Below are 13,006 nucleotides of genomic sequence, written 5' to 3'. Positions count from 1 at the left end.
AAACTATCGATCAGGTGTTTTCAATCTCATCTGAAATGTGTTGGGGTAAGGCATTACAAGTAACTTACATTACATAATCAGATTACTTTTTGATGTAACGAGTAAAGTTAACACATTAAAGGAAAAGTGCATTACGTAATCAGATTACCTTTTAACATAAATGCAAATTACATTATAATTACACCAATACATTTATTTACAACCAAAAAAGTTACTGCAGATTAAATATTTTCAAGAACAAGAGTGAGTGTAATAGTATAATTGCTGAAATATAGCTAGTTAGGTCCAATTTAGTGGACAGATGTATCAGAATTTCCTCCCACTCTAAAAGTAATACTTGGAAAATGTAATAATGATAGGACTCATTAGATGTTACTTGGTGTTACAACATTTTTACCTGCAATAATCTCCTAGTATAGAAGGAATGGATGGATATTCGGGCGCCATCTTGGTTTGTAGGAAATCCACATACAACTGCTTGCCACTTGATGGCAGTGTCTAGAATAATGCACTAGTGCCAACTGTAGTGGTTGTGCAACTGTGCAATCAAAACCCATGCATATTTGCATAAGCAACAACATGCTATTTGAATAACTGTCCACTATAGTGACCGCTATCCATGAAAGGGTTAAGAATAATCATAAAGTCATCAAAACTATAAAATAACACAAATGGCCAAAACTATTATTATAGCTTCTTCAAAGTAGCCCCAAATTCACATAACAGCTATCCCACTTTCATTGTATTTTTCACCATATATTTTAAACCCATGCATTCTGGACATTCATTCAAATTTCTCCACAACAAGATCACATTGGTTGATTCACATTGCCTGTTCACCTCTGCATCTGAAATATGTTTTTATTTTCAAATGTTACAAAAAGTATAGTTTGTCTACAAAAGAAAGAAAAAAAAACTGTACAAAATGTAAAAGCCTCTTGCATTGATATTTCGCAAAGAGCAAATGTGGCAAAACAAATAAAATGTTTGACATTTAACTTGAAAAGCAATTTCTGTGCATATGAAGAATCATAAATTAATTATTAAAGGGGAACAGAAGCCATCCTTCATCATATTTTCTTTTAAACTACAAATTTCCAGTTGGAAAAGGTTTAAGGTTAAAACATAAGCTTACCTTATTGCCTGGTTTAATAAAACATACATTAAAAGACAAAATCATGTAAGACATCTGAAATGGACATTAACCCAAACCTTGTTATTATGCATTCATAGTCAGTTTTTTCCTTATTTATCAAAATTACAATAACATGACAGACTCCTCCCTTTCCTCTTTGTTCTAATTCAGTTGTCTTTGTTCTTCGTGCTTATAAACTCATTTCCAGCCTTTTCCTCTTCTGTGACGGGGCGGCAAATCCAAGCGGGAGAATTTTCAGGGCTGAACAAGCTGATCGCAGTCAATCTCCACCCTCGAGGGTTCGCTATGGGAGAGGAACTGACATGCTGGTTGAGTCATCACATGCTTTTGAAAAAAGAAACTGTGGCCACTCTTACGCCATACTTGGCGTCTGACACGGTTCTCTATTTCTTCTGCAGGAATTTCATTTTATTCCCTGCAAACAAACATTATTGTGAGTAAGACAACAAAAATAAGTCCTCCTTTATCTTTACATTTAAAGGTCCCATGGCATGGATTTTTTATTTTATTTTATAATGTATTCTGAGGTGTACTTATAATGTTAGTATGATTTTTACATCATAAAATGTCATAATTTAGAAATAAAAGGCATTTTTTCTATACTGATGTTTTCCCTCTGGCTGAATGCCCTGTCTCAAGGGGCGTGTCTGCGGTGAGACTTCAGTAAAAACGCCCACTGTTGTGATTGGCTGACATCTTTGCATCTGAAATGGAGTATTAGAACATGTAGCGAAGGGGGCGTGGTTTAACGAGGTCTACGAGGCACGAGCCTGCCAGAGAGACGGATGTCAGTTCTCATCAGTTCTGTCAGTCTCAGTTCAGTGAACTGTTGTAGTTACTAGCATATACTTCAGGTTATTAGTTTATTTCTAGTTGGAGGGACTGTCAGAAAGTTAGTAACTTTAGTAAATTATGGATCAGCGCTGACTTGAGACGCAAACCGTTTAGAACGATTCAGTCCGATTTGGTGAACTGGTTCGACTGGTTCAAAAGAACGATTTGTTCGCGAACCGGACATCAATGGACCAGAGACAGAGAGATTGCTTACAAAGTGATATTGTACTGAGTCGTGAGAGCGCTGTCAGCGCGAGTTTTATTTTGTTTGTATCTGAGAGTTCTGAATAAACACGAGTCCCAGTCACGCCGAGTCCGTCTTCCTCCTTATTCTACCAACTTTGTAACACATGTAATGTACCATTACAACTGTCGAGGTGAATAAGTTACGAGTGTTGATTATAGCATTATTTTTGAGATATTTTCCTATCATATGAAAAGCGTCAGTGATGCGCATTGAGTACACAGTGCAAACAAAGACACAACAGCAGTAATCGAATGTAATCCAGTTTATTGTGGTGATAGCTGGCTAGCCTAGCCCGGATACCCTCACGCTTACCCCCCTTCTGCTTAAAGGGGTGGTAAAACACATTCTTTTGAAGGCTTGACTGTGTTTGTGGGGTGCACTGTAACATGTGTTCATGCTTCGTTTTAAAAAAAATTGCCTTATTTTTCATATATTTGACCTTTATTCTACACTGCTCTGTCCCTCCTTGTAAAACGGTCTGACGCTTTCCGGGATGTATGAAGCCAGTCCCTTAAAAATACGCGATGGGCTCTGATTGGTTAGCTGGCCCAGTGTGTTGTGATTCGCTAACCGCCTACTGCACGTTTGTCGGAAACGTCACGCCCCTTACCTTTACCGGAGGCTGTGCTTTGGTCAGTATTAGAAACAACGGCGTCAATAAAACCATATGAGCCTGAATCAGACCCAGAACATTTGAGTGAAGATGATCGAGCAGAACCTGTTCAGTCCTCAATAGTAAAGACTGCGGATCTATAATCGCTACTGAATGGCACTTTAACTTTTGTATTTTTAGAACGATTATAGCCAAATATCTGTCGCAAGAACTAACCCAAAACGAACACTAAGCACTGGCTTTAACTAGTAAGTTAGCCAAATCACACACAGAACCATGTTTAGCATGCCTGTAGATAAACAATACATAAAAGCTCTAATCAAAGAATCATTTACACTAATGCCAGGTTCGCTGTTGAGATTTTAACGTTAGTGTTTGTAACGTTAGGTGTTCGTCGGATAACGTTAAGTATGAATGAGCATTTAACAGACTGGTTTGCAGAACAGCGTTGTCATCTGTTTACTTCCTTGCTACAACCTATTACAGGAAAACACATCGATGAAAAATAAATCAGACTTACAGGTTGTGGCCCGTAAACAGCTTCTGTTTGTAAATCCAGCTTTCAGGACAAGCCGTGGTGCATATCCTGTATTGAACTCGCGAAGTTTGTGGAAGTTGTCCTCCGTGAAATGTGCAGCGCGCGCGTCGTGCATCCATGCACGGGCAGTGTTTTTTTCACGCAGCTGACGTTGTGCAAATCCGGCATTGAAATCGCGAAGACGGTGGATGTTTTCCTCCGTGAGATGTGCTGCAGGGAGCCCCGCGCGCGCCTGTTCCCCGCTGTCTCATATACACGTGCAACATGTTGTATGTTAAACGCTCTACAACGCACCCCCGTCCCAAGGAAGGCTGAACAGAGCAAGTACCCCAGACCTGCAATCCGGATGAAAATAACAGCGTTTCCTTGGCATCGCGGCAACAACACTCCAGCCTAACTATACCACAACAGCGCCGCGATACAAAATGGCCTCACCCCCCCTTATTTAATATTCTCGGAGGAGGGGTTTGTGTAAATATTGAGCCTGGTGATTTCACCAACCCTGGAGGAATGTGTGTAGTCGCCTACTGGCCGTTTGCTGTAGTTCTTAGAAACTGATTTCTTTAAAAGCAAATATCTCCCTTTGCTTTAAACTTTGAACGTTGTAACTTTGCAGATGTTGTTTATGCTCAAGCAGCAACATTACACGCTAGCTAAAGTTAGAATAGTGAAATCGTGGTTTACCACCCCTTTAATCTCGCGCCGCGTTTGGTGCCTCCGCTGTGGGCCAGATGCAGGACTGGGGGTCGGGGATGTTGAAGGCCGACCGGTCAGTGCAGCCCGAGCCTCGGCGTGCGTGAGGTTTATCTCTAAAGATGTGGCTCTGCCGATGTTGAGCAGAAACTCACGACATGCACATTTTAGTACAGATAGACGCGACGAGGACGTACAAAAACACTGACCCACAAGATAGAAAACACGAAAACACCGTTCTGTTGGTAGAGAGAAGCCGCAGTGTGTGCACGAATAATAAAATTCTGTGTGAACTTGAGTAATTAGCTACACATCAGAAATCACGGATCAGAAGGAACTGAAAAAAGACTAAACACTGAGAAACTGCCAGCATTCACTCGTTCACAAGCCATGATCTCTCGAGGACAAACAAATATGGCGCTCGCGTGGGTGTGCCAGATTCTCTGGCCGGAGGAAAGGGAGGTAACCGTTCCTGGTATGACGTCATAGCAGGAGACTTCAGGATCAGCTCGTCTGGGCTCTCATTTTCTCAAGGGCAGAGAAAGACAGCCAGAACTCGGTTTACACAGATCAAAATTTCTAGCCACTTGGGGACAATATTCAGGCTAGGGGAACTCATATTAATGTTGAAAAACCTCATAAAATGAAAATTTCATACCATGGGACCGTTAAGACAAATGTAAAAGCAGAAAAAGATTTACCAAGCCCCTTGAGAAATTTATTGACACCACTGGGTTCAGGTTCAGGATATGAATCCAGATAATCTGCAGCTCTCACTTCAAACAACCCTGTTAAACAACGACAACAACACATTCCTCTCATTACTTAAAGGAACAGTTCATCCTAAAAATGACAACTTTAACCAGGCATATTCCTTGTCTCACCTTTCACGCCTCCCTTTCTGAGCTCTCGGTCATGAATGAAGCCAGCAAACATCTGCGTGTCCATGAAGAGCTGAAGAAACTGCCGCACTCCTCGGGAAGGATGAGATTTCATGAAAGCGTCTCTCTGCAGCTCTCGGGTGCCACCGGGTCCTGTGTCGCTCATGTGGAGAGAATAATGTCCGACCAGCTCAACCAAGAACCACACAAACGCCTCTGACACCAAAGTGCTCAGGTCCGACTTGTCTGTTAGGAGAATAAAACCACAATGTGACACATTGATAATGCATAGTGTAACATTTTGATCAAAGTCTTGGTTTTCATGCTTAAATGTTCAAAAAACATTGTGAGCTAAGTTTATCGTAGAGTCCATAGGTAGCAATTAGGGGTGTAACGGAACACAAAACTGATGGTTCGGTACGTACCTCGGTTTTGAAGTCACGGTTCGGTACGGGTTCGGTACAGCAGTTTTACAAAATTGCTTTTTATTTATTTTTATTAAACAGTGGTTTACTGGAAAAAAATGTCTGTCCTTAAATGAATTGAATTATAACTAAAAGTTTATTGAAGATATTGCTGTAAAATATATAGGGAGCCCTTACTTGCACATTAATATTAAAGGTTAACAACAGAGCCCAAGCTATTAGCCTAAATGCAGTTGCTAATTATTTTCAGGTATAATAATCAACACTCCAATAACATACAAACATTTAAACTTCACATAAGGCAGTTTTTGCAATAACTTCTAAATCTAATTATTAAATAGTTTTTTCTCCAATTCGTTGTTGAAATATAATCATTTATACACAGTAACTGTCATTTTCATGACAGGTTTATTTAAACATACATGAAATAATTAAGACATCACTAACAGGTTAAGTAGAATATAATGAATATATAGGCTAATATAGGTCATATATTTAGTGAAAGAGTTGATTTCTCTAGTGAATAAAATTCTGTGGACACAATGACTGCCTGAGGTAAATGTGATGCTAAGGTTACATGACATAGTTTAGTTTATAAGCAGTTATATTGAGGTCTTAACGCCATTGAAACACTGATTGAGTGATTACACCACATATATACGTGACAGTAAGTTGTAATGTATTGCGCACGCACCGAACCGAAACCCCTGTACCGAAACGGTTCGGTACGAATACGTGTACCGTTACACCCCTAGTAGCAATGGTTCTACGATCTAATTAATTAATTAGAAACACAGCCCTCTCTCCGTGAAGCCCCTCCTAACCAAAGCCGTTGAAAAACAGAGTTACGACACTCCCATAGACTTCCATAGGAACTGAAGAATGCAGAAGTAAAGCGTGTCACGGAGCGACCAATAGTTCCAAACAACCAATAGTTCCAGCATTGAACCCCATTCATTTCAGTGCATCTCTAGAACACTCGCTGGTAAATTGATGAAATTACTGCATATTTTGAGATTTTATGGCATTAGTTGACCTCTCAGGAATATTACTAGAAGTGGTATTTTATGTTACAGTTAATGTTTATTGTTATATAATAGATCATTAGACTTTAACTGCAGATAGATAACGTGAGCAGCACTGCAACAGCTACTATATCCAGAACCTATCGGTCATATTTCAACAGTTTTTAGTCTCTCTGAGATCTTTCTGTCGAATACGTTTCTATGAAGTAGCCAATTCATAATGCCTATGAATAATGAATATGAATAACGCCTGGATAAAAAGAGTTGAATTAAATTGGTTGCCCATTTTTTTAAAACACTATTTTAAACTTTTCTTGGGTTAAATTCTGTATATGCTAGAATCCTTCATTTATATTCACCTGTTGTGTACGCTGATGTGAGTATCATAAAATAACATTCGGATGTTAAAAACATTTAAATTATAAAAGAAATTACCACAAACCAGTAGATGGCGGAAGAGGAACACTTATTGGCTCATTAGCCATTTTTTCTCTTTTTTAATGCATTTTTATAGATCATTAAATCACTATTATAACATTAAAATATCTATTTCTGTTACTTTATTTGTACTGAAGTGTTAAATATATAGGCTAATTGTAGGAAAAATCACAAAGTCTCATGAAAAACAAAAACTTCTGACTTAAACTTCACAATAAATCTTTATTTAAATTGTCTCAGTGCTTTGTTTGTTATGATGAGAGGATTTGTAGATAATGGTAAGATTCGTGTAAAACGTAAACTTACACTAAAATCCATTCAGCGTTCTGAGACTATATAAAACTTTCTCATTCCTAGTAAATTAAACATATGATTGGTCCATTATTTTCAACAGAAATGCCCGTGATAGGCTACAACACTCAATGCTGTAAAATCCTGCCCTCACATGAACCCAAATAAAATAACCAGATCACTCAAAAAAAAACATTAACGTTATCTCTTCTTTATCTCTCCCCAGAATAAAATGCTACTGTAAAGCCTAGTCGAAGTTGATGCACATATTGTGTTAATATTTACCAGAAATTGCTGCAAATATAGTGAAACTGCTGTCTGTCCTGCTTAATCCTATTCAAACAGATTGACAGCGCAGAATTGTTTGGAACTATTGAGAGCTCCATGAACGTGTGGCGGCGAGAACAAAGAGTGTCGCAACTCTCTTTTTCTATGGCTCTGCTCCTAACGTAAAGCGCAATGTCCTCTGATTGGTCAGCTGAACCAGTGTGTTGTGATTGGTCAACATCTTTCAGTGTGTTTCTGAAATATCACACCCCTTACCATAACTGTAAGTTTCACCACACTACTAACGCAACTCAACCAGGACAAGCCCCTTTTTTTGACGTGTACGTTTCCAGAAGAAAACTCAAGACAACAATCAAGGCGTTTCAGGAAGTTCAGAAACATCTTACTGATATAGAGAATAACTCCCTTTTTTTTCATTCAAATGCTATATAGAGTGAAAATGTCTTAAATGATTGGCTGTCAACACAGGAAAGAAAACTGTGCTCATCAAGCCATTGCATTGGTCCTCCTTTAATATTGAGTATAACCAGCAAGTGACCGTTTACCGTTGGGCCAGTTTAACAAAACATCTGTACACCTGAAATGATACTTGTCGGCCTCACTGGCCTTGTTTAACGGTTGGTTACTCATCACATCTTGAATGAACAGACAATAGATTTCAAAAGATGAACAGCTCATTTGACACAACAAGACAATCGACCAAACCTTCAAATCACACGAGAGAAACCTGTTTAAAATTGCACTTTGAGTCAGATGCTGTGGGATCGGCTGTGAAGGGAATAACGGCAAGGTTGATGAGTCTAACCTCCTGTCCTGTCCCTTGTGCTTTGTTCTAGTATCTCCTCCCTGTTCTCCAGTATCTCCTGAAGCGCTGCCTGCAGCTTTCTAGGCAAGATACAGTCCTCATCTCCAAGCTAGGACAACAGAGGGAAGGGAAAGATGAATGTAAGAGCAAATTTAGGAAAGAAACATAAATATTGATATAGAGGGCAGATGGAGGAGTCGCCTAAGATTGCATTTCACAAAATGATTTGTCAGGAATTAGAAACGGAAAATGCAAATTAAAAGCCAAATAATATGATAATCAAGAATTTCTGTTGTTTGCATGCATGCAACAACAAAGATATGATCTGTGTCTGATGTACTGTACTGTTCAAAAGTTTGGGATCAGTAAGATAAAAAAAAAAAAAAAAAGAATTGATACATTCAAACTATTCAGCAAGGATGCATTCAATTGATCAAAAGTGACATTAAAGACATTTATAATGTTACAAAATATTTGTATTTCAAATAAATGCTGTACTTTTAAACGTTCTATTCATGAAAGATTACTGAAAAATAATTATTAGTTTCCTCACAAATATTAAGCAGCACAACAGTATTCAACATTGATCATAAGAAATGTTTCTTGCGCAGCAAATCAACATAATAGAGTGATTTCTGAAGGATCATGTGACAATGAGCACGGTTACATGCACACCAATGCGCTGATAACTCACAAAAATCAGGTTATTGAAATAACCTGTTGTCCCGGTTTACATGCAAACCAATAACCCAGCAATGCAAGTAAACTGCATTTACAAGACTTTGATAAATCAGGTTAATTCCTGGTTTTGACATCAAAACATAATCATTCATATGCATCTGACTCTTGAGTATTTCATATGATAAGTCGGTTGTGATATCCTCATCCTTCCCACGGCCCCTTTTTTAAATAAAAAATTGAGTGTTCATCAGAGTGGTCCAAGAACCTAGGACTTTTGTCGCACTTAAACCACGAATACACAAAAAAAATTAACAATACTGGATTCGAGGAGTTTTGTGGTTGAAATTTAAAAAAGTAACAAATCCTTCCCTCGCGGGTCAATTTGACCCTCATTGGAATGAATGAAATGTGAGGACACCCAATGCAAGATATTTTGAGCTGAATTAAAAGGGTTATGCATGAAATTGTGAAGAATGTGCTCAAATGATTATTTATTGATAAAATCTAGTAATTTAACAGTAAATAAAATGAAAAATAACAAAAATATGAAATAAGCTTTCTGGACCAAAAAAATGAAGTATAATTTTAGGGCTTCATGTCATTTTGACCCGTGAGGGAAGGATTTGTTACAAAGTGTGAGGGAAGGATGACGGTTAAATAAATAATTAAAAACCGAAGAGTGTTACAACATGGAAACTTGTGTACTCAAATTATCCTCTCATGCAGTTACAGATACAGCATTTTGACTGTACCACTTCTACTTCTGCTGCATGAGACGAGAACGCATTTTTATAGTTTCTTGGGTCAAGAAAGAGTCAGAGTTTGCAATATATTTCCTCCTCCTGTGCTGCGAAATGCTCGCTCTGTCTGGATGCGCTTAAATCCACAGTTTAAAGCCACAGGATGCTTTGCTGTCACATATCACACATTCACACTCCAGCACTGAAAATAATGATTTTTTTTGAAGTTGTAAATAAAAGATTATTGGAGGACATTTTAAAATAAATGACTATTTTAGTCTTTCTGCTTCAAAATGTTTGATTCAATTGTGAAGTGTATTAGCAATTATTTAGTACATTTTCTCAAAATAAACCCTATATCCATTTAAGTGAACAAGACAACAGCATGCTAGTTAATGTGTTTACTTGCCAGGAGAAACCGGGGTAGGGTGTGGCGTTTATAACCATACTCTGATAAAGGAAAATGGGTTAACGCGCTTACATGACCATTGTAATTGTCGGCTTATTAAGCATAATTGGGTTAAGAACGTGCATGTAAACGTGCTCACTGAAGACTGAAGCAATGGCTGCTGAAAATTCAGCTTTGCTGTTTTAAAATATATTGATATAAAGAACAGTTCTTTTACATTGTAATAATATTTCACAATATTACAGTATTACTCTATTTTTGATTAAATAAATGCAGCCTTGTTGAGCAAAAGAAACTTCTGTCAAAAAAAAAAACATATCAACCCCAAACTTTTGAATGGCAGTGTATGAGGGGGGAAAAATTAATTTGTTAACAGTATAAATATGGCCAAAAGATCACTTAAAGCCGACACATTTATGTCTTTGACAATACAGTTCAGCTACTCAGGCCCTGACTTGAGTTTCAGACCACACCCTCACAAACACACTTTCAAAAGAAGACACACCCTTGTATTATTAGAACACTAAAACCTGCATACACACCTGAACGACAAACTTGTCAGCACACAAATCCACAATGAGCACCTGAAAGAATGAGACAAAAAGGAAAAAAGAAGGATGGAATGTCAAAATGATAACAGAATGCAAGAACCCATTTGTACAAACGTATGTGTCTTTCATGCTCTTTCAAAACAGAAAGCATAAGAAAAAATATCCTATGCATTCAATCACATAGAAGTCACTATATGGACCAGACAGGAAACTCGGACTGCAAGCTTATATCATTTTCTTTAAATAAGACAAAACAATCTTGTGTTCACTAAAATGTTTTGGAGTTATGCAGATTTTTATTTATAACACATATTATGGCACCATAAATACCAAACAAGTACTACTTTGTCACCAAGTCAAAGAGTAGACTAAACTTGGAGCATCTTATATATGATTTAATACTTTATACCTCTGCCAAATAGTACTTTATTGCTGGCATGTTGGATTTCAAGATGTTGAACAATGGAAACAATTCAAGGCATGACGGTTATTGAATTAAACTCCGGCCGCGGTCATAATCAAATCTCAGAGCTCTCCACTGTTGTTTAGAAGCATCTTACATGGGATCCATAACAGTGTCCTATAAAATCCCCTTCTGGCAGGCCAGATGAGTAAGAAAGTTCATGTAAAGCTTGAATGTTTTTATTCTTCTGAAGTGAAACACTATAAAAGTTCATAACCCAGTCATATTACTGAAACTAATCAGGGAAAGTTGCTGGAAATCAATGGTTGTGATGTCAACCATGAACACACAATCACCAATATTAACCCTCTGGGGGTCTTCATTTATGGGTCACACTCAGGACCTTCGGGTCAAAAATGACCCAGAGGGCGGGATTAAGATAAAAAAAGATTTGAGTAAAATCAATGAAATATATTTTTGTTCAATAATATTTTTTCTTTTCTTTTTTGGTGTTTTGAGATAATTTTATGATTTATAATTAATATTTATGCAATAATTATGACCCATTTTTTCCCATTGAATATAATAAAAAAATTATATATAATGTATTTCATTTTAGGCCTCATGAAAGCAATTTTGCACACATTGAGCATTTGTATCACGCAATAGCACATTTTTACTACTATAGTATAGGATCTTGCGTTTTATAAAAAAAAATTAAAATCGTAGCTTCATCGGAATGGTCCGAGACTTGGTGACGTTATTGGTACTTGGTATATGAACACCCAAAATTGGGGACAGGATTTGAAAAGTCTAAGTGGTCGTAAAAAAAAAATAGTCACACTCAGGACCTTCGGGTCAAAAATGATCCCCAAAATGAAATGGGAGAATTACTTTCTCCTACTGATAACAAAAGAAGATATTTTGACGAATGTCGTAACCAAACAGTTGATGGGAACCATTGATTTCCATAGTATTTTTTTTCCCTCCATACTATAAAAGTCAATAGCCGTGTTTCCACTGTTGGGCCAAAAGCGAGCGTGCTACTGCGTGCCTGGGCCAGTCGCGTATCCACTGTCACTTCTGGGGCTTGATCGGGCCTCATCTGGGCTTCCACGGGGCCAACGGCCAGGGATTTTTGGCCCACCGAATACCTTGATCCAAAGCAGGCCAGCTCGGGATAGAGGACTGTTTACGAACAAAGGCACTTTGTTTACTTGAGTCTGGAGATGGCAGCGACAGTGGAAACTCAGCGTGGTTTTGGGCTTGGTGCTAAAGGTCCGAGTCTATAAGGCTCGTTGAAAGCCCTGGCTCGCACTGGCCCGACCGTGGAAACGCAGCTAATGGGGCCTATTAACTGTTTGGTTACCCATATTCTTCTAAATATCTCCTTTTACAGGTTTGACAAAACTTTCTTTTTCGGGTGAACTATTGTTTTAAATATGACAACTGACCTCCTCGATGGGCATCTCCAGCACCTGAGGCAGGGACGGCGACAGCGCCCCCATTACAAAAGGAGTGGGAGAGCAGCATATGTCCAGCATGCTGGCAGGGAGCACTGGTACAAACGTGTGCTGCCATGTGAAGGGATACAACAGTGCCAAGGCAGAGTGAGCACATCGGGATAAGACACTGGCCAGAGACAAAGAGAGTTAGGTTTGAATTTAACTCTAGTTGGCATTCAGAATGGTATATTTGGGTCTCAGCGTGGGTGGCGGTCTGTACCTGAGTTTGTCTGCGATGAAGATCACCCTCCTCTCCAGAAGCAGAGAAGCGAAGACCTGCAGGAGTCTGGTCACACTGAGACACTGCAGCAAACTCTCAAAGTCCACGTGCTCCAAACGAGAGTCCACCGGCCTGCACAGAGTCAGAACCTACGGACACGATAGAGACACGGGTGATTCTCCAAATAAACCTGTTCCTTGACGTTCAAGTGATTAAAAAGGTTTCAAATAGTCATGAAACTCTATGTAAAAGGCAAAATTCTA

General features: G+C 38.5%; 1 protein-coding gene across 2 annotated transcripts in view; it reads right to left on the bottom strand.

Moving 5' to 3' along the window:
- Positions 1-847: 847 nt before the first annotated feature.
- Positions 848-13,006, bottom strand: part of dennd2c (DENN/MADD domain containing 2C) — a 36,964-nt gene continuing 24,805 nt past the window's right edge. For both annotated transcript variants that reach the window (XM_079827850.1, XM_079827849.1), the window contains exons 13-19: positions 12,744-12,892; positions 12,473-12,650; positions 10,607-10,648; positions 8,235-8,343; positions 4,966-5,208; positions 4,783-4,869; positions 848-1,571 (exon numbers count right to left, since the gene is read on the bottom strand). In XM_079827850.1, coding sequence (XP_079683976.1) covers positions 1,540-1,571; positions 4,783-4,869; positions 4,966-5,208; positions 8,235-8,343; positions 10,607-10,648; positions 12,473-12,650; positions 12,744-12,892 — 840 coding nt within the window. In that variant the 3' untranslated portion in view covers positions 848-1,539. The remainder of the gene's footprint in view (positions 1,572-4,782; positions 4,870-4,965; positions 5,209-8,234; positions 8,344-10,606; positions 10,649-12,472; positions 12,651-12,743; positions 12,893-13,006) is intronic.

Source organism: Gobio gobio (genome assembly GCF_949357685.1).
Source record: "Gobio gobio genome assembly, chromosome: 10".
NCBI classification, from domain to species: Eukaryota; Metazoa; Chordata; class Actinopteri; order Cypriniformes; family Gobionidae; genus Gobio; species Gobio gobio.
Note: the sequence above shows the minus strand (reverse complement) of the source record. Positions and strands in the feature narration are given on the sequence as shown.